Raw genomic sequence first — 20,770 nt, 5'->3', positions numbered from 1 at the left:
TGGAAGGGAGAGGTCTTTTAGCGGTATTCTAATTCAGACTTTGACATTAAAAAATAATCGGAGTATTTTAAGCTTATGAACGAGGTTCCTCATAGGTCATGTTCAGGACCCGTAGAATAAAACGTCACCGTTGAACTCATAGATACGAAACCTAGTCTAGAAACTCAGTCGAGAATACATAGGGTAACCTCCAGTAGTTTGAATGGATACACCATTAATTAATCTGGCCAGATAAGATGTTAGTTATTAGTAGAAATATGACAAGTCCTGAGGCACTTTTATATGTATGTGGCTTTTGCTAAATGGTCAAAGTAATCGTCAGAATATACTACGTGGCTGCTGTAATGCATGTTGAGGTTATCGAGAGGCAGTTAGTTCTCTCAGCCACTTTCGTATTTTGTCTTTTCCACCAACTTTCACATGTGAACTGGTGATAGTTCGCTCCTGCTTGAATATAAAATAAATTATATCAATGACATTTCTTTGCCAAGGAAGTTGCCGTCAGTCGGCCCTTGGCCCCCGTCTTGTGACGGAACCTCTTGCTTCGGCCGTGTGACAGTTGACTGTGAAACATGTCAAGGCAGGTACTATATAAACCATCACTGTACGACTTTTTATCTTGTGATAAATGCAAAACAGTTTCTTCAGTAATAGGTACCTTAGTAGTCAAGATGCCTCACAGAACCAACACCAACGCAGATCTCCCCTACATCGAGCCTCCATCCCAAGAAGGCCTCAGAGCTATCAAGTTGCCTCCTCCATACACAGGAACACCCTCCAAGATCTTCATATCGGACATAAAGCTCTTCTTCAAAAACTTCTTCTATCTTCCTTATCTCTTCATCCCTCTTTATCCTTGGCATTCGGGTGCACTGTGCGAGTTGTACCCATCGCGGGAGAACCTCACAGACATTGCACTCCATGTTATCCTTTTCATTACTCAACTGGGTTTCTTGGTCTCGCTGTTCACACTGACATTCCTTCCAACTTTTACGTACATCGCCTATATCGCGCTGTACTTCGCCCTCAATGAACTCGTTTGTTGGCATTTCAACAGAGGCATCCCCCGAAGTGGCTTGAAGTCGACAGAAGATGCCCTCTCTCAAAGTTGGCCTCGGCATGATGATGAAGCTTGGATATTTCTCAATGGTATATGCGTTGGGTAAGATACTCAGACCGTTCGATGATTCGAAATAATTAACACATGTTTAGCAAGAACTGGTTCCAAAAAAATATTGATCGCATCTCAAGGACCTTTCACAGACCAGTGATTGGCGTTCACAACAGAACGTAAGAACTTCCACCATGTCCATCAATAACAGCTTCTAACATCTTCAGCGCCGGCGTCGTCTTCGATCTTATTCAATGCCTGATCCAACGTGCTCTTCTTTACGCAACCCAAGATGTCAGAGAATGCTACGTCCTTGTCAAAAATGCCCTCCTAGACGAGCAAAAGAAAAAGGTCATCTTCATCCTCCATTCGCAAGGTGGAATAGAAGGCGGTATGATCATAGACTGGCTCCTCGACGAGATGCCCTTCGATAAGCTTCAAAAGCTCGAAGTGTACACTTTCGGAAATATCGCCAACCACTTCAGCAATCCATGCCGCGGCAACGATCCAAGCACTCCTGTCATTCCGCATATCGAGCACTACGTCAACGAGAAGGATTTCGCGTGTCGCTTTGGCGTCCTCAACTTTACTAGACACTACACTCAGAACGAAAACCGGTTTGCGGGCAAGGTGTTTATTAATCGAAGCGGTGGACACCAGCTGAACCAGAACTATCTGGATGATATGTTCCCTCTGGACAAGACGCTTCGTATGGCTCGAGATGCGAAACAGGGAGACTTTATGGATAGGAAGGTTCGGGTTAGAAAGGACGGTACTATCAAGGAGACTACACGAGCTGAACTCCCTTCGGGATTTACAGTTACTTGGGATTCTGGCGCGAGGAATGGGTTCATCGCGACGGATGAGGTTCCCAAAATGGGGGATTTGAGTAGACTGTGGAAGTATCGCAATGGGCAGCTTCCTGACAGCTATAAGAGCGCTTTGGTCGATGGTATTGAGCACTGAAGGGTTGGCATCGATAGCCAGGGCTGAGAATGAATTTTCCAGCCTTATCAAACTGGTTCTACTACTATAAATACTCATAGATGAGCCCAGTAGAGCAGTACTAGTCAATACGCCAAGTATTCTATCACTCAACATCCAGAGGATCACGCCTCCTTGGATTCCTCGCCCTTATATTCTCGTCTCTTGATGCAGTCTGAAACACTGAACTTGACGATACATTATCGCCCATCATAATTTCATTCCCTCCACGCTCCTCTCTCGTACCTCCTTCACACTCAACACCCTTACCATCAACTCCAAACCTCTTCCTAACCCACGGCAACAGGTTATAATACCCACCACATGCAAAAACGCCACACCAGAGTACAAACTCGGTCGCATAGATGACAATACCCAAAACGTCAAGCTCGGGCTGAAAGAAGACTGACGCAAGAGAGAATACATCGCCAGCCGCGTCAATGGCGACAAACAGAAAAGATATCCCGCGGACGGTTCGATGGGTCCAGATGTCCCAGTAATGTGTCAGGACGCCTGCCGCGAGAAGGGCTGCTGAAAGTGAAGCCATAAGAATCAATGGCCATTCCAAGTCTTTGGATTTCGCGATGCGAAGGGCGATTATGAGAGAAGCTTGGATGCCGCCCATGACAATCGCGACGGGAACAACGACGAGAAGAGAGCGTGAAACACTCCATTTCTGCCAATAATCAGCATGCTTTCTTAGCAATTTGTAGGATATAATACGCACTCTTTCATAATAGTAACATTGGATCCACGTGGCAAGACTCAAAAGCGTCAAAATCTGAGGCTGAATCCGTAACGCAATGTTGAACTCTTTGACAATGTTGTAGACCCCTAATGGTACACCCGCCCATGCCCAGAGCATCATCATCGATGGCTGTAAGCCGGTGGCATTGTGGCGGCGATAATTAACAATGATTTGAGGAATTAACTATAACGTGTTAGTGATGTGTGTCTTGAGTGTAGCCTTCATAGAGGTAACTAACCTGGATTGACCAGCACACCTACGAATGTTAGTAATCTTTATTCCTCATCGATGATATAAAGACTTACAGCTCCTAGTGTGCCAAGAATGTTGGCAGCGACAGGAACATCCATCCTGTTATTAAGAATGTTGTACTGGAAGTTGTATGTTTAGTTAAGATATTTCTCGGAGCTCTGAAATGGTCAAGCGAAATTGACGCGTGCCAAGAACTGTTAGTCAACACTAACAAACTTGGTGGCATGTCTAACAGCAACTCAAGATGCCGTTTGGTTGCCCGTCTGATAATGCAATCATTCAAGATCGTTCATAGTTTAAGTTGCCAATTCAAAAAGAGCGTATTATGAGCAGTTGAATTAATGAATGACCTTATAACAGGCCAATTTCTCTTCTATTTTACACGACAGAACCATTGATATTGATCAAACAACCCGTTTCGCCATTGTAATGTGTAATAGAAAGGTTCGCAGCCTAAGTCTTAGGGTATAACGTTAAAGATAGGTGGTCTAAGCACCATAGTCTAAGATCATAGAATGTCATCGATAGTGATCAAATAATCCATTTCGTCATTTCCCATTTCAAACCATAACCTCTCCTTAGAAAGTTGTCTGTAACTTGGGATAATCCTTAGCGTGGACATGCAAGTCGGCATAGATAGCAGCTGACTGATCATTGGCAAGGTGCTTCATGCGCTTCACGTCGTCATCCTCGAGGTGCTCAAGAACCGTCTCGGGCTCTTCCTTTCCATCTTTCTGGTCCTTCTTCTGGGGCTCAACAGCTTTTTCAATACCCTCCGACTCTCCAATGAGAAGGATCTGGGCGTTGACATAGTCGAAGTGGGCTGGCTTGGAGGGTAGCCAGCGGAGAGAACGGAACTCGTCAATAATCCTGGCCATGTTAGAATGGATCATCTAGAAAGAACAGGATTGTACTTACTCCTTAGAGAAACCAGGTCCCTCGGGCAATTGAGCGTTTTGGGGTCCCGGAAATTGCGGGTTCTTGGTGCTGATAATAAAGCTTCCCTTCTCCTTGAGACCCAATTCCTTCTGAACCTCATCGAGCTTCTCGGGCAGGGTAGTCAAATAGGCCAAATGACTCTCCCGGCCTGTTGATGTGATGGCGTAAACACCCTCACCGACAGGCTTAGCAGGTGGTGTGCGACGTGTGCCGGCACTCTTGGTATCATACTCGTCCGCGGACAAGAACTCCTTCTTGATCTCATCAAATGAAGCACCAGACTTCTCGACAAACACCATATATTTTTCTTTCCCGCTCTCGGGAAGGGTCTTCTTGGGAAGAGCGAGAATTCGGGTGTTGCCAGCGTCGGCAATGGCGCCATCGCCGAGACGAGCATCTTTGGCAATGGGACGTAGCATGATGAAAGATCTGGCGATGTCGTCGACGCTTTCAGGGTCTTGGAGGTTTACGCGGCCACGGATGAAGAAGTAAATGATGCCCTTCTCCAGAATGCTGGAGGGAACATCTGGTTCCTTGGAAAGTTGTACGGCATCTTCGCCAGTCGAGTCTTGTTTGTCAGTGGATTTGGAAGTATCGTCCTCTTGCTTTTCAGCATCCTTTTTCTCGTCCTTGGACTCTTGCTTGGACTCTTCGTTGGACTCGCCCTTCTTCTCATCTTTATCCGACCTGATCACTATATCATCAAGAGTGGTTTGGCCATCATCATCCGTCTTGGGGCGCTTTGCATCGGGGGCTTCTTGCTCGATTTGATGCTTCTCGCCTGTTGCAGACCGCTGGTCGCCATTGTTCTCATCGGGCTTGGAATCAGACATTTTGGGCAGTTGATGACAGTGTTAAATTCAATTGGGAAATTTACAGACATCAAATGTGAGAAAGGAAGCTGTACAAGTAGGTATGGGAATGCCTAGGGAGGTAGAACTTGGTGGACGCGTCGCGTGAATTGTCGCACAGGTGATGTCATAGACCGACCTCACATTAACTCATCATCGATATAGTTTATTTCGTGCCGTTTTCGCGTCGTCTGATTAATCCATATTATTCGTCGTCATTTGTCTCGGTTACACGACTATCTTAGTAGCCTTTGGTTACCTACGTCAATGTCTCATGAAGAGTTCATGTAGTACCTTCTGTTGTCGACTTGACCATACCGAGACCACCAATGTCACGCTCCAAAAGCCGCAAAGCCTCTCTAGCGAATGGAGTCGCCGCACCACGAACTCTCAATGCCCATCTGAGTTCCTCGACTCGAGAAGCACACCATGACATCTCCTCGAATGAGTCCGTGGTAGCCCATAGTAATCCCGCCAATGAGCCAATCTGTGCTGCTTGGTACGCTGCAGCACTACCCCAGAAAGCAGCAGTATGCTCGGGACGTAGAGATCCTAGCAACTCAATGGCTGATTGTAGTTTGACTCGAGCGGTTGATCTTAAAAGTTCATATAAAGACGTAGGTGTGTCTGGTGTCGTGATTCGTACTAGAGCTCGATGTAGAGCAATCTCAATGGCTGCATGAGCCAGATGAAGAGCCCCATTGGCACATAGCTCTCTGAGCTGAGTACTCTGCAATTGAAGTCGGACTGGTAGATTGGAATGCCATTCCCTAAGACGAAACACCAAAGGTTTTGCTAGTTCAACAGCAGCAACAACTCCCATCTGGTCCAATGTGCCACCAGCACGAGTAGCCTTAGCTCCGTAAAATGTGTTAATCACATCGCTCAAAATCTGAGTCAACTCGATATGGCGTGTAAACAGTTCCCATCCAATCACAACTGGTGAGTTATGCTCGGGATTGGTTTCAAGATCGAATTGATCAAGCTCGGGATAGTCTGGCGCAGTACATGGTCGGACGTCCCAATCGCTATCGTGTATAAGAAATGGTCGTCCGTGAACGCAAGCGCCCCAGCGATCTTGCATGTATAACGCCCAGGCCAGCCTCCTTCGAAGGCCTACTTCCCAGGCCGGGATTGCCCAGTTACTACAGTCGATATGGATGCCCAAATCCTGAGCCATGGCAACAATTTGGGCTGTGAATATCCGATTAGACGTAGGGTGGGTATGAGATCTAGAGTCAACTACACGCCGGTTCCGTTGGAGCAAGAGTAAACCAGCTTCGAGTGTGCTGAGTTTAGGTCTTCGCATGTCCTGGGCAATAGTACGCTCAGCCAGTGTCTCGAGAGCTGTTGGATCTGGTATTGACTCGACCTCACGACCAGCGAGTGAACTATCATAAATCTGCCAGTCAAGGGCTATCAGATAGACAGCGGCCAATAGAGAAGGCGCAAAGTGTCGATGAGATAGTCGATGCTTGCTTATAAAGACATCTTTGTGCAAGATGGGAAAACTGGGGTGAACTATTCGGAAGTAGAGGTCGACTAACGTGCGACCAAGTGGATGAACTGTCGCTTCAATAGCATCGAGGTCTGCGATGCGCATCTTCTCGGACGCAGTGGACTCATCGGGATGGACGAGGAAAACAGTCTGATAGTCCAAGTGCCGGGCAAAAGTGGAAGATGTGGGAAAAGGCGAAGGCTCCTGGCTCGAAAGATTGGGAGGGTGTAAGCCGAGTAGGACTGGATCACGATAGTCGGTAGGTCCGATATACTCGGCATGAGTCTTCAAGTCTAAGCCGAGAGTATTGCTGAGAATGCCAGGCCGAGTTGATTCAGCAATGTTGTTCTCAAACCCCATCATTTGCTGCGTCTGTAGATTGCTTTCCGCGCTTGTTGGAGTATAAGCAGTGTCACCATGTCGACTTGAGGGAGATACTCCCGTTTCTCCTCCTACAAAAGGAGGTGAGGTTGTAGAGTTGTTTTCATTCACGCCATCTCGAGACTCATTTTGCTTCTCTCGATCTCTTTCTCGATTCTGTCTTCTTTGGCGAGGAGTTGGACCGCGCAAGAATGTACAGGGTTGGTTGTGAAAAGTACATAGGACACATCTTGAATGACCCTCTTCTTTTACACAGCGCGTCTTCCTAACACGGCATGTGTCACAGGGCCTTGCGCGGGCGTTGGAGGATACAGACGGGGCCGATGAGCCGGCGCCGCTACCGTTACCGTTACCGTTACCGTTACCGTCGCCTCTATCGTTCGGACCGATCGTCATGAAAGACTGACCACTTCCGGAGCTGGCCCAGACTAGGTCAGATGAGCCGGCGTCGGGTTGAGGAGATTGAAGCTGAGGTAGCTGGGAAAACATGACCCCACACTGTCGGCGTCTGAGTCGGGTCAGCTTTTGGTTTAGATCTGGGTCTGCATCTGTATCTGCACCACGATAAGGGACATGGGGTCCATTATCGTCTGTGGGCCAAATTGATCTTGAACTTTTGGTGAAACGAAAGAAATTTTGCTATTGAAGAAGCGGGCGCAGAGAAGAGGGAGCGTGTTGCATGGCCGCCATCGGAGAGTATTCGTTATCCCCAGTCCCATCCATTGACGCTAAAATGCCAGGAGGGCGATAAGGATCCATATCGGGGATAAATAACCGTGGGGTTCTTATTCTTCTTTCTACTTATTTGACGAGTACTCGACAATTCATCCTCAGCTATTCTCTCTGGTCTTTAAAAAGTCATAAAAGTTGTCAATATGCTTCAACCAAGTAAGTGGTTGAGGATGAAAAGCACCAGATACAGCCGTGTCCGTCCTCAGTAACATCGAGATAGCCACTGTGCCAACCAACTACCAACTCAAACGAATGTCCAAAATATGTCAGAAATATCATTTCGTTTGCCTTTATCTTATTGAAGCAATTAGTAACTCTGGGACCTTGGACAATATGCAACCCGTCTATGGTAGAGATGGTCCTCTGGTGCTCAACTATATACCGCTTACTTGATTGGTCGATTGGGATCCTTCTTATCGTGGATTATCAAAAGACATCTCTAATTATCTCATTGAATGTATCAAGTTCGGTGGATGAAGAATTGGCTTACGAGGCGTTTATTCCCGCGTATAATAACCAGACACAATCCAGTAGTTAGTAGGAAAGACCGACTTGTAAACGGTTTAGACCCGGCGATAGCGGGACTTTTCACTCATATGGTCCCTCGTTTCTTCCCCATGACTTATTCATCGTTTCCTTCCTCCATACGTGATTTCAGATGACCAGTACTTTCCTTTACTGTCCATTCATATTTGTCTTCCATAGCTTGGTCCATGAGGGTTTCCAATACTTATCAATGCTACACAATATGAACCGATTGCGTTTCTTGATTCGCCCGACCGAGCAAGTGCATATCGCCGGACTTCAGATCAAATCGAGACGTTAGACGTTGCATCCAGATACATCCAAGTCGATCCGGCCTTCAAGGACTATATAATCCTGTATAGTCTGAGGCATTGTCTTTGGCGGCATATCATTCTGTACGTGTCTGTCAGACGTCAATGCAGCTAGACAAGCTTCACAGTGGTATCAAAACTTATTCCTCGTCTTGTCTTTATTCACCATGGATACCAATGGCCCCCACGAACATACTGCTACGAGAACCGATTCGCCAGCTCCTCTGACAATACCTCAGTGGAAGGCTGCTCAGGTCACAGCAGGTGGCCTTGAACGACTATTGTCTATCGTCAAATCCGAGGAAGAAGCGAATTCAACTACTCATGCTTGGATATCATTAGCATCATCAGAGCAGATCAAATTACAGTGGATGAAACTCGAAGCACTTGGTCCACAATCCACATCACTCCCATTGTACGGCGTCCCGTTTGCTGTAAAAGACAATATTGATGCTGAAGGTCTCATTACAACGGCAGCATGTCCAACATTTTGTTCTACCCCAGCCATCTCAGATGCAACGGTTGTCGCCAAACTCAAAGCAGCTGGCGCAATCCTGATTGGGAAAACGAATCTTGACCAGTTCGCTACTGGACTTGTCGGAACTCGGTCACCTTATGGTGCTGTCCCAAACTCGTTCGATCCTACCCGAGTCAGTGGAGGTTCTAGTGCTGGCAGTGCCGTCGTTGTTGCCCGTGGCATTGTCCCCTTTTCACTTGGCACCGACACAGCTGGTTCCGGTCGAGTCCCAGCTGGGCTAAACAACATTGTGGGCTTGAAACCAACTCGAGGTGCGATAAGTACCCACGGGGTTCTTCCTGCTTGTAGGACCCTTGATTGTATTTCCATCTTCAGTCTCAATGTAGCTGATGGGGAAACCATACTGTCCATTGTCGAAGGGTATGACACCCGCGATGTATACTCGAGATCCCGCCCCAATCGGAATAGTACCTCATATAATGAGTTTGGAGGCTCGGCCAATTCGATAAAGCCAAAGTTGGCGATTTGTGATTCTCCGAACTGGTTCAATCATGATGATCAACGTACAGCATACGAAATGTCTCTGGTAAAAGCAGAAACTCTAGGCTGGTCCCTTGTCCCGATGGACTTCGAGTTCCTTTTTCAACTTGCACGGTTGCTGTATGACGGCCCCTGGGTTGCCGAGAGATACGAAGCCATTCGAGACTTTATAGAGGCGTGCTCTCCAGAAGACATGGACCCTGTTGTACGAAACATCATTATCAGAGCTAAATCTCTTTCCGCTGCGGATGTTTTCCAAGGTGAATACCTTCGCAAAGAACTTACACATCAAGTTGAACACGCATTCGCCGATTTTGACGGTCTGTTAGTGCCAACTTCTCCAACATTTCCCACTCTGAATGAAGTCCATAAGAGCCCTGTGGAAGAGAACTCCATCCTGGGCACATATACCAACTTTGTAAACTTCCTCGACTGGTCTGCGCTCGCCATCCCTGCTGGGTTTCGATCGGACGAGCTTCCGTTTGGTGTGACTTTCATTTCGAATCGTTGGAACGAGCATTGCCTTTTTTCCTGGGCTAGGGTGTGGTTAGGTGACGAGCAAAGATATTTGGGCGCAACTGGTGTTACAGCTCAGGAACCTCAGACGGTACCTTCAGTTCCCCTAGACATCATTCCTTTGGCCACCTTTGGTTCTCGGCTCCCTGGCTCTCCACTCAACGAACTTGTATCGTATGGTGGCAAGTTTTGGAATAGGAAGAGAACTTCCTCGTCATATCGCCTTTATGAATTGAGCACGCCGCAAGGGGCCAGGGAGTTTGGGTTGAAGCAAGTTGCCGCTAAAGATGGCGCAGAGATAGAGATCGAAGTCTGGCATCTCCCCAAATCTTCCCTCGCTGACTTGGTTTTGAGGATTCCCTATCCTCTTGCGTTCGGTTCGATCGAGCTCAGCGATGGAATTTGGGTTCGGGGTTTCGTTTTGGAGCCTTGTGGCCTTGACAACGCTGTCGATATAACCAAACATGACGATTGGAGCACAAATCATGCATCATTGGAGAAGCAGATAAAGTCGTTTTCGTTATCGGGTGCCATGCCAAAACGTTCTATCTCGAAAATACTCGTTGCCAATCGTGGTGAGATCGCGGTCCGAATCATCAAGACGATACACAATATGGGTCTTCAGGCTGTTGCCATCTACTCTGATTCGGATTCGAACCATGTTAGCAGAGCTCATCTTGCTCTTAGGCTTCATGGGTCTTCGATATCTGAGACGTACCTAAATATGGAGCAAATATTGGAACTGGCTGTACAGTGCTCTGTTGATGCCATTATCCCGGGCTATGGCTTCCTCTCTGAAAACGCAGAGTTTGCTGCCGCCGTTGAAGATAGAGGCATGATCTGGATTGGCCCAACCCCACAACAGATGGCTGATCTTGGGCTCAAGCATCTTGCTCGTTCAATCGCAACCAAGGCTGGTGTTCCCGTTATTCCCGGCTGCGACAGATTGCTGAACTCCCTCCAAGAAGCCATTCTGGAAAGTAACAAGATTGGGTTTCCACTAATGTTGAAGAGTACCGCTGGAGGTGGTGGTATCGGTCTAAGTTACTGTGAAGACGTTGAAAGTCTATCAGAAACATTTGAGAGCGTCCAACGGCAAGCTGTTGCAAATTTCGGTAACGGGGGTGTATTTCTTGAACGGTATATCGCGCAAGCGCGGCATATTGAAGTCCAAATTATTGGTGATGGCACTGGTCATGTCATCTCGGCAGGTGAACGGGATTGCTCGCTACAACGCCGACATCAGAAGGTTATCGAGGAGAGCTCTGTGAATCTCATTCAGGATCATGTCTGTTTGGAGATGAGAGAAGCTGCCATTCGCCTTGCGTCTTCAGTCAGTTATCGAAACGTTGGTACAGTCGAGTTCATATATGACCTTGGAACGAATCAGTATTATTTTCTGGAAGTCAACACTCGATTGCAAGTCGAACACCCTGTGACCGAATCGGTAACTGGCTTAGATGTAGTGGAATGCATGATCAACATTGCAAATGGGAATACAACTCAACTGTTCGAAACAAGCTTTCCAACCACAGGAGCGTCCATCGAAGTTCGTGTATACGCCGAGAGCCCTCTTCAAAACTTCCGCCCTTGCTCTGGTTGCATCACAGCGCTCGAGTTTCCCTCTGGCCTTCGGGTCGATACTTGGGTCAAAGTCAACACTGAGATCACCACTTCCTTTGATCCATTGATAGCGAAGCTTATTTCGTTCGGTTCAGACCGTGACGAAGCTACTGACAACATGCTCAACGGTCTCGCAGCTACTCGTATAGAAGGTGTTCAAACCAACCTTGAGTATTTGTACCAAGTCGTGTCATCCTCAATATTCAAATCCGGCCAGTACACCACCAAGTCTTTAGATACGTTCTGGTTCAGATCCCCCTCTCTCGAAGTTCTCGAGCCAGGTGCCTTGACCACAATCCAGGATTACCCTGGTCGTACCGGATATTGGAATATCGGTATTCCTCCTAGTGGCCCAATGGATTCCGTCGCGTTTCGACTAGCAAATCGAATAGTGGGCAATCCCCCCAACGCTGCCGGTCTCGAATGCACTCTCAAAGGACCGGTTCTCAAGTTTCATTGCGATACTGTCGTTGCAGTCTCTGGTGGTGTTTCTCTTGTTACAGTCGACGGCGAACCCGTTCCTCAGAACCAAGCCCTGCGTATCAATGCATATCAGATCCTGAATATGGGAACGGTTGAGAAGGGTCATCGTGTCTATCTTGCGATCCGCGGAGGAGTCGAGGTTCTAGTCGTGATGGGTAGTCGATCAACTTTTGAACTTGGTAAACTGGGGGGTTTTGGAGGCCGCAAACTCCAGCATCGTGACATTCTTCCAATTGGTGTTAACGAATCTCGGCATTCCACGTTCTCAGTGCCCATTTCAGCTTCGTCCGACCCCTTCAAGGTATGCGACTCACCAAACCGCCCTTGTATGAAATATGAAAGAGAAGCAAAGCAGCCCGACGCAACGAGCTCGTGGGCCATAAAAGGTTCTTGGGTTGTAAGAGTGATCCCCGGCCCTCATGGTGCTCCCGACTACTTCTCTCCAGAGAGTGCCAAATCTCTATACTTGAGCGAATGGAAAGTCCACCACAACAGCAACCGTCTGGGTGTTCGTCTCACTGGTCCCCAGCCTGAATGGTCACGCAAAACTGGCGGCAAAGCCGGCTTGCATCCTTCAAATATCCATGATGCCCCTTACTCCATCGGTAGTGTCAGCTTCACTGGAGACGAAGCTGTTATCTTGGGTTGCGATGGTCCCAGCCTCGGTGGCTTCGTAGTTTTTTGTGTCGTGTGTTCTGCAGACCTGTGGAAAATAGGACAGGTTCGGCCGGGCGATACAATTCGCTTCGTTCCTATTGAAATCGAATTTGCTATTGAGTTGAAGAAGCAAGTTGACCAAGCCATCGAGACTATGTCCCCTCTTCCAATCTTGGAAGGAGCGCTTCTTGATGAAGACGCAGTTGCGCAGATATTAGACACCATCCCGCCTGTTGTTGGTGTCATTGAGCACGATGGTGAAGTGATAACGGTCCGCCAAGCTGGGGATCATGCTTGCCTGTTGGAATTTGGGGATGGGTCAGTATTCAATCTTCGCCACAACTTTGCAATCTTTGCTTTCTGCGAAAGTCATCAGAAAGAGCCCATCGCCGGGGTTGCAGAACTTACCCCCGGAATCTTCAGTCTCCACGTTATATATGATCAAGGCCTTTCTCCGTTCCTCATACTGACGCGCCTTCGGGAGCGTATATGTTCATATAGAGTCTCATCCGAGATTCCTTCGCGGCAAATACGCCTCCCTATCGTTTTCGACGATAGTGTCAACAGCGCAGCCATTGAACGATACATAGCGACGATCCGAAGTGACGCTCCCTGGCTTCCGAACAACATAGACTTCCTGGAAAAGCTGAATGGTATCAAAGACTTGAAAAATGTCCTGACTGATGCCGAGTTCATTGTTCTCGGCCTCGGAGACGTGTTCATGGGTTCCCCATGCGCAATTCCTCTGGACCCGCGCCACCGTTTGTTTGGAACAAAGTACAATCCATCGCGCTCTTTCACGCCTCGTGGCGCTGTGGGCGTCGGTGGGCAGTACATGTGTATCTATGCCGCAGATTCACCTGGTGGTTACCAGCTTGTCGGCCGCACAGTCGAGATCTGGGATTCCAGCATTGTAGGTGTTAATGGCAATGCTTGGTTCTTCCGCCACTTCGATCGTATTACCTTTTATCCTGTTGGAGAAGATGTTCTTAATCACACACCGAGGTCCAATCTTGTTCAAATTATGGAAGGTGTTTTTAATTTGGTTGAGTATGAGGCGTGGCTTGAGGAGGAAGAGAACAAAGAGGACATTTCCGTCATGGCGTCGCGGCAGGAAAAGGCCATATCCGGTGCATCATTTTTGGAGGAGCTGCTTTTGCCATACCAAGTCGATTCTACTCCGGACGACCACACTCTCAGCCCAGAGTTTTCGGGTGTCTCTGGCGAGCGAGTCAAGGCCACGATGCCAGGGCGTTGTTACAACGTGACGGTGAAGGAAGGGCAGACTGTTGAGAAAGGAGAAATCGTTGTAAGTTTTTTGTTCAAAACAACGGGTGGGAATATTACTAACCTGTTTCAAGTTGTGTGTCGAGTCCAGCAAGATGGAAGTCGAAGTTTGTAGCCCCGTCAGTGGGAAATGCCTAGCGGTGATGGTGAAAGCGGGCGATCTGATCCATGCAGGAGATGACTTGATCATCATAATGGACGAGACTAGCAGGCCAGTTTATAGTAATTAGACCATACGTCTTAGACTGTTTATCCTTGTAGGCTAAAGCTCAAAGGTTACTATTTCTGTCATTCACAGTAGAAGCAAGCATCATGTTTTGGTGTCAAGTGTTTGATTGGTTTGGTTTCTAAGTATGAAAAGGTAACATCCAGTCTTCCACCTCTAGTCTCCCGAATCTTTCCACCTCCACCTCCCGTGGGCTCCGGAGCCGCTCGTGAGAAGATCATGGTCTGAACAAGTTGACAAGCTCTGCAATGATCATCTTACCATGAACCAGAGATTCATAACAAGACGATCACTGCAGAGATTGTCAACTTGAACAAACCAAGACCCTCTCACGACCAGGACCAGAGACCCATCGGTCTCAACGTGACGCGCTCTGAGGACCGCCATTCCTCCAGCCTGGAGCTCCTGATTGTACGTTAGAATGGACTCAAGATGTAGCATAGGTGTCAGTACATACCTCGGTGAAAGACTGCACCTCTTCAGGCTCCGAGGTTGGAGTGTCGCATAGCCCCATGGGGCGGGGAATGCCCCTCTAAAAGACTAGTCAGAAGGCGGTGATGGAAAGAAAAGAGGGAAAGAAACTAACCTTGTCAACTTGTTCAGAACGCATGTACGCATAGCCAACGCTGTATCACAGTTAGCAAAGGTCTTGTAGGTGACTGGTAAATTTACTTACTTGCAGTCGTTTGCGAAGTCGATTCGCAAGTACATGAAGTCGTACTTGCCGTACGACGACGCATCGACAATCCGCTTAAGTAGCGGTTGGTCCACTTTATTCGGGATGTTGCGAAGCATCCCAAAGCCAGGAAGGCTAAGGACCAGTGGTCCATCTGTGCAAAGTTGTCAGGAGAGCTCAGGCTAACACAAGAAGTGCTGTTAGAAGGAAGAAATAAAAAGAAACTAACCTTGTCAACTTGTTCAGAACGCATGTGGTCTTCCTCTGGGGAGCCCATCCCCCAGGAACGAGTAGCAAACTCGTAGATCTCCAAGTGATGTATATATAGGTCTATCACCGGGGAGGGCTAGATCCCGGTGGTGATAATGATGATGGATAAAGATATATAATATAATGATGTTGAGGAGGAGGAGGAATGGTAGGGTAGGGGGGTTGGGCGGGAAGGAGAGAGTTCAGGGTTTGTAGGTGCTGAGGTATGAAGAAGGAAGAAGAAGAGAAGGCAGATATTTGGACAAGGAGGGAATATATAGTAGGCAAAAAGTGGGGGCATTTTTGCAGTGATTATGTGTGCGATGGCCGAGCAACAAGGAGGAGGGCTAGCTGACAGAAACCCTGACGCGTTGCCATGGACGCGGAGGGCGAGAGAGCGAGAGGGCGAGAGGGCGAGCCAATTGGATTCGCATGGAAGATTCCAGATGGGAGTGTTGGTTGGGGAGTCGATGCATGGATATCTGATTCAGGGTTGTGGTGTTGACTGGCTTGACGGCCGAACTGACCTGTTCCCCTGAATCGAGCCACAATGATATTGCTCGTCAACCACAATGCTCGACCGCCAAATAATTGATTATGTAGTATTATTGATATGATCCAAATGTTCGTATCGTTCATTTACTGTAGAATTGTAATTGTAGTTAATACAATATCAAGCGTAGATGCCATGTCCATTGTGCATGCACACCCCAGACACTCATTTGTTTTTCGACACACATTACTATTTGCACCCCTTTGCTGCTGTTCCAAGTGTCTGCTGACGATGTAGTTTACTTGGTGTTGCACTTGGCACTACTGAGGCATTCGTTGTGTGAAAATACCTGGTGGACGCAGATGCGGCTCAAGTAACCCCCTTTAAAAATCTCAGGGCAACCACCACAACAATTAAAAATGACATTCCAGATATGCTTCGGAAGCTAAAAATCGACTTATCATTCTAAAAATGGTGGCCGATTTTTCCTAGTGTTCTGTTTCGCAAGATCACAGCTGAGTGTCCGAGGCGGTCGTTGATATAACGTCCATCCACCTCCACACTCCACCAAGGATACCCACCAACTCCCCTGGTCTGACAGCTGCCACTCCCCGTAGATCGATCCATGACTTGCAGAATCTCTCTGCCCCTCTCGTCTGACTGGGGTGGAGGATCGGCCGGCAGCCGGGAGCCTGGGGGGTGAGCTCAAAAACGGCAGATCAGCCAGAGGCTCACCGCCCTGGCCAGTCCGTCTATATAATCCTCCTGCTTTCTCCCACCATCATCCTTTTTCTTTTTCTTCTCTTCATCACGGACTGATTGTACCGGTGGTCCTTTGGAGATCAAAAAGTCCAAAGGACTGCGACGCATGCTGTCCCTTTCCATGGACTCCTGTGTTACCTGCCTTTTACGCAGGCGGCTACCCAATTTTTGATTTCAAAAACCCCCATTTTTTCATTGAGATCTTGGCCTTGTGCCGGGACTTGAAGAAGAAACTGCTTCGTGATGCTTGTGATATGTGGGTGTTGACCTGACCTGTATTGGTGGGTTGGATCTAGCGGGGTGTTGTGTTTGCCCGTTGATATTACAATGAAGCAGTGCACGCTCTTGATCAACGTATGTAATGAGATGTAGTATCAGGTACCATGTTGGTTCCATTCGATCATTTATCATCGTGTAGTCTAGCTGTGTATCTTCTGATGATATTGTAGCATCACATCCTTTGTGAGTGCGGATGTTTTTCTTATCGCCCCCCTTAGCGTCTATAGCATAGCCCAGAAGCCCAACCCAAGCGACAATCGTAATTCTACTGTCCGGAAGTTGTCACGATAGTAAATTCTTGGTGTTTCTACTCGACATGCCTCGCATTTCCCTGCAGCTGTTGCCCCTAGCTCCGGCATGGCTTCCATGTCACTCCTTGATATTATCGCTACTAGACACTGTTGGCAAGTTTGGAATATTTTATTTCTTTCGTATCGAGGGTATTTATTATTGTTCGTTGTTTTTCGTTCGCATCGTAATTCGAAGGTGGCATCGTCCGACATATCCAAAACTTGATGCGTAGTAGAATACAAACATACTCTTGATAATTAGAATGCAGATCATAATACATATCAAACCTGGTAAGTTCTCGAGTATTTAGTCTTGTAGAGCATCGGAAATTGTGCAGTCTCTCCAGGTGTTTTCTTTCCAGAGGGGCAGTTCTGGCGCTTCTGCGCGCGTTGACAGCTACCAAGGCTCCAGCAACAATCTCTACTTTTCTGCTTTCTTCTCTCTCACCTTTTTAAACCAACAGTAAAATACTATATCATTTCGATTTCTTTGTTACGCTCATTTCGAACATAATTTTGTCTCTACTGTCCTCGTCAGAATACCTGTTCAGTCAGTTCTCCCATCTTGTTCACATTCCGAACACCGAACAGTGCATTCTAACATCATCGTTTCTTTTCAGGCTACACTCATTCTACTCTACAGTCTCTACCGGAACAAACTCTGTCATTTACTTTAGTCCCTACTACGACTTTCAACCTCGGAATCAATATCCACTATCCAACCGTCGCCATGTCCATCAGAATACTCCTCTTGGTTGAGGAGGGTCGTGAAATACCCATGCACCTGGGAGGGATCGAAGCCATTATCGTCTACTGCATCTTGCTTGTTATCGCGCAACGCTGGGTCAAAACGATAGATTATCAAGAGGGTTGCATCGTTCACAATGTCTGGCTCTACGGGCCCCAGGAAAGAACCCGCCATCGTATTCCTACCGCAAGGATGCTTCACATTGGTCCTCTATTCTAATTCTCCTCGACTACTACCATTTGACCGCTGACAGGATCTTGTATCGTTGGTTGGGAGTTTCGCAAGACTCCGTCATACCAGAGTCCTGCATCGCGCGGTGTCTCCAAGTAGTTTGCCTTGCAACTTGAGGATGACTGATTATTTGGAAGACTTCATCGAAGTCATTAGATGCAGAGTTGCATCACTTCAGAAACGCGGTTTTGGAGAACATGACCATGTCTCCCTGGTAAGTACACTACGGCTTGTTCTGTGGACAGTACAATTCGCAAGGCCATTGTTCTGACCAGTCAGTATTCCCTCAACTTTCTTGGACTTGCAAGACGATCGCCCGAGAGTACAATCTCCAATGTGTATTGTCGCATTTATATGGTACGTTACGAGCGACAACAGCTTCCACCGCGACATCACTAATCGTATCATAGGCCTTACCTGCATGATGAAGGATGCAGAGCACATCTGGGCTTGTGGTTGTCAAACGCTGTTCAACTAGCAGATGGTCTCGAAACGAGTCAAGGCTAGTCTTTTTTGTTATGTATCGCCATCGGCGGGACAATCTCCACGGACTATTGTCAAGGAAACTATGGCTTGATCTACTATGTACGGATTTGGAACGGGATAAGTAGCTACTCAATTATTAGGAAGAATCAGACTTTGTTCTTCTATACAATATCGCTCGCTGTCCAATGTTTCCTTCTCAATTCATTTTAATCGTCCAAATGGCATAAATCGTTTCCCAGGTGGTATATGCATCTCCTCTTACATTCATCCCTCAAGATAGCACTCTGCTAACCTATCGTCTCGCTTTAGATTCTACCAGACCCTCCAGAAGCTCAGAAGCTTTATTCGCACCTCCAAGCTCGTTCAGTTCGTCGCCCAAGTTTCCCGCTCTCTCTACATATCCTTTATCACATAATATCGTTCTCGCGGCCTTTCGGACCTGATCCGCCGAAGGCGTGTCTGTCTTCAAATCTATGCCTGCCCCAGCCCAGTCGACACGGGCTGATGTGTCCTTCTTGTCCTCCGATTGTCCCGCACATATTAGGGGTACTTTATGGGAGAGCGCTTGTGTTATACTGCCATATCCGCCGTTGGTGATGAGAAGACAGAGCTGTGGTAGAAAGAGGTGGTATGGAATCCACTTGACGTATCGTACGGTTGGTAGGTCTCCTACTCTGGAGGTTACCTCCTCTACGTGAGGCGTTGCCACCACCAGAAGAAGTTGAGGGTCGTTCGAGAGAGCCTCAATGGCTGGGATAATCAACGATGTAGGATCCATGGCCAGTGTTCCTTGTGTGATGCCGACAACACGAGGGTGAGCGACAATTTCATCCCATTGAGGAGGCAGTTGTACATAGTCGGTCTGGATCTGGGTAACTGTCGGTCCAACGAATTCGGTGTTCTTCCTTTGCTCATCTGGCTTGGGGAGCAGCTTGAACTCCAACGAAGGAGATGACGCTTGAATGTGAAGAAAGGGGCTATAGGTGAAAGACTCGATGGGTTCACCGAACGGTAAGTTCTCCAGCCCCAGTACTTGCCTTTGCGCGTTTATCACAGGCCTCAAAAGATATGGCAAGAGAATCCATTGACTGATGAGATGATGCAGGTAATTCCAGATCAACCAGAGCAACGACGTCGAAGGACTCTCCCCGGACACGGCCTGCGGCGCTCCCCAGCTTGACATGTACATTGGGATCACCCCGAGAGTCACATAAGCCGGTATCTCACCCAAATCATACAAAGCTCTCGCTCCGTATGGCATCACGTCGACAAGTAGCAGATCTGGCTTGAAGCCGCCCCGCAATACCCGACGATAATCGCTCACTTGAGCGAGTAGTCGAATCTCCAGACGGTTGTACATCTTGTCGAGGATCCCAGTCTCGTTGTTTTTGATCAGGGGCTCATCAACAATGGCAATGGCTTCTGTTGCGACAAAGGTGGCTCCCACTGCTCGAACGCGGACTTCATTGTCGGCGCTGGTGAGCCATACTACTTGGTGGCCTCGACGGATGAGGGATTGGGCCACGGCCTGCATTGGGTATGCGTGGCCCGCCGGGAAGTGAGAATGCAAAAGTATTTTCATGATTTATATAGTAATAACAAGTGTTGGACGACGTAGAAATTGTGTAATGTTGAGTCTGTAATTGGGGGTCTCTTGGTGAGGTGTTGCTTGCTTACATGGCATCTTTTAGTGACAGTGCACTCTGTTACGTGGGGCCAGGAGAACATGGGGTAAACAGTAGCCGGAATCTTGTATAATTTTGGAGTAAACTGATGAATTAATTGGACGTTCAAAAGGAACTTGCCAACGGTAGATCATTAGGTCAGTTCAAAATCAAGTTTGAGTAAAATGATCCCTGTTTCTTTAAAGTTAGACTTAGAGTTCTGATACAGGATGTCTGACACCACCGAGGCTACCCTATACTGTCTTGTCTTTACTGACTTGAAGTCTACCACGATGTATCTGTCTATTTGTAACTCGTATTTCCCAAGTACAATTTTTAATATTATAAAATACATAAAATCTTTAACATTCTGTAAGTAAACGAGTCGAACAATATGATTTGTTCAATATGTCGTGGTTTCTGACAACGACGTTGAGTTTCCGGAACACCGAGAAAAGACCCGTTTTGATGGCCTCAACTTCCTTTCATCCATAACAACTACAAAGCGGGTAAAAGGACAACAACAAAGACAACGGGTTTTGGTCACTATAATGGCTAGCCGTAGAGTAGTTATTTTAGTAATTAATTTAATGGAACATATTGTCCACTTGAACATAGAAAATATCCAGTCCATACCTACAGCCAGAAGTGGTCTCTCCAAGCAAATCCAAAACCCTCCTCTATATTGACCATCTGCAGAACTTGGCCATCTACAGTAACCGCCACAAAACACCAACACCGCTTTATCCT

At 47.4% G+C, this 20,770-nt stretch overlaps 7 protein-coding genes across 7 annotated transcripts; 2 read left to right on the top strand and 5 right to left on the bottom strand.

The window, feature by feature from the left end:
• Positions 1-671: 671 nt before the first annotated feature.
• On the top strand, positions 672-2,077 carry FPOAC1_009656 (uncharacterized protein; the record flags this gene model as incomplete). The annotated part of the gene is made up of 3 exons (XM_044854078.1): positions 672-1,162; positions 1,213-1,290; positions 1,339-2,077. The coding sequence occupies 3 exons, from the start codon at positions 672-674 to the stop codon at positions 2,075-2,077; spliced, it is 1,308 nt and encodes a 435-aa protein (XP_044706748.1).
• Positions 2,078-2,201: 124 nt separating this feature from the next.
• FPOAC1_009655 (uncharacterized protein) lies at positions 2,202-3,193 on the bottom strand (the record flags this gene model as incomplete). The annotated part of the gene is made up of 4 exons (XM_044854077.1): positions 2,202-2,771; positions 2,823-3,026; positions 3,082-3,099; positions 3,149-3,193. The coding sequence occupies 4 exons, from the start codon at positions 3,191-3,193 to the stop codon at positions 2,202-2,204; spliced, it is 837 nt and encodes a 278-aa protein (XP_044706747.1).
• Positions 3,194-3,673: 480 nt separating this feature from the next.
• Positions 3,674-4,867, bottom strand: FPOAC1_009654 (uncharacterized protein; the record flags this gene model as incomplete). The annotated part of the gene is made up of 2 exons (XM_044854076.1): positions 3,674-3,965; positions 4,014-4,867. The coding sequence occupies 2 exons, from the start codon at positions 4,865-4,867 to the stop codon at positions 3,674-3,676; spliced, it is 1,146 nt and encodes a 381-aa protein (XP_044706746.1).
• Positions 4,868-5,168: 301 nt separating this feature from the next.
• On the bottom strand, positions 5,169-6,746 carry FPOAC1_009653 (uncharacterized protein; the record flags this gene model as incomplete). Its single annotated transcript, XM_044854075.1, has 1 exon — positions 5,169-6,746. One exon carries the CDS (start codon positions 6,744-6,746, stop codon positions 5,169-5,171), a length of 1,578 nt encoding a protein of 525 aa, XP_044706745.1.
• A 1,753-nt stretch (positions 6,747-8,499) lies between these two features.
• FPOAC1_009652 (uncharacterized protein) lies at positions 8,500-14,146 on the top strand (the record flags this gene model as incomplete). The annotated part of the gene is made up of 2 exons (XM_044854074.1): positions 8,500-13,938; positions 13,991-14,146. 2 exons carry the CDS (start codon positions 8,500-8,502, stop codon positions 14,144-14,146), a joined length of 5,595 nt encoding a protein of 1,864 aa, XP_044706744.1.
• Positions 14,147-14,471: 325 nt separating this feature from the next.
• FPOAC1_009651 (uncharacterized protein) lies at positions 14,472-15,071 on the bottom strand (the record flags this gene model as incomplete). The annotated part of the gene is made up of 5 exons (XM_044854073.1): positions 14,472-14,547; positions 14,600-14,674; positions 14,729-14,768; positions 14,819-14,972; positions 15,048-15,071. The coding sequence occupies 5 exons, from the start codon at positions 15,069-15,071 to the stop codon at positions 14,472-14,474; spliced, it is 369 nt and encodes a 122-aa protein (XP_044706743.1).
• Positions 15,072-18,648: 3,577 nt separating this feature from the next.
• Positions 18,649-19,890, bottom strand: FPOAC1_009650 (uncharacterized protein; the record flags this gene model as incomplete). The annotated part of the gene is made up of 1 exon (XM_044854072.1): positions 18,649-19,890. The coding sequence occupies one exon, from the start codon at positions 19,888-19,890 to the stop codon at positions 18,649-18,651; it is 1,242 nt and encodes a 413-aa protein (XP_044706742.1).
• Positions 19,891-20,770: the final 880 nt, after the last annotated feature.

Source organism: Fusarium poae, chromosome 3 (genome assembly GCF_019609905.1).
Source record: "Fusarium poae strain DAOMC 252244 chromosome 3, whole genome shotgun sequence".
NCBI classification, from domain to species: domain Eukaryota; kingdom Fungi; phylum Ascomycota; class Sordariomycetes; order Hypocreales; family Nectriaceae; genus Fusarium; species Fusarium poae.
This window is presented reverse-complemented; position numbering and strand designations above follow the sequence as displayed.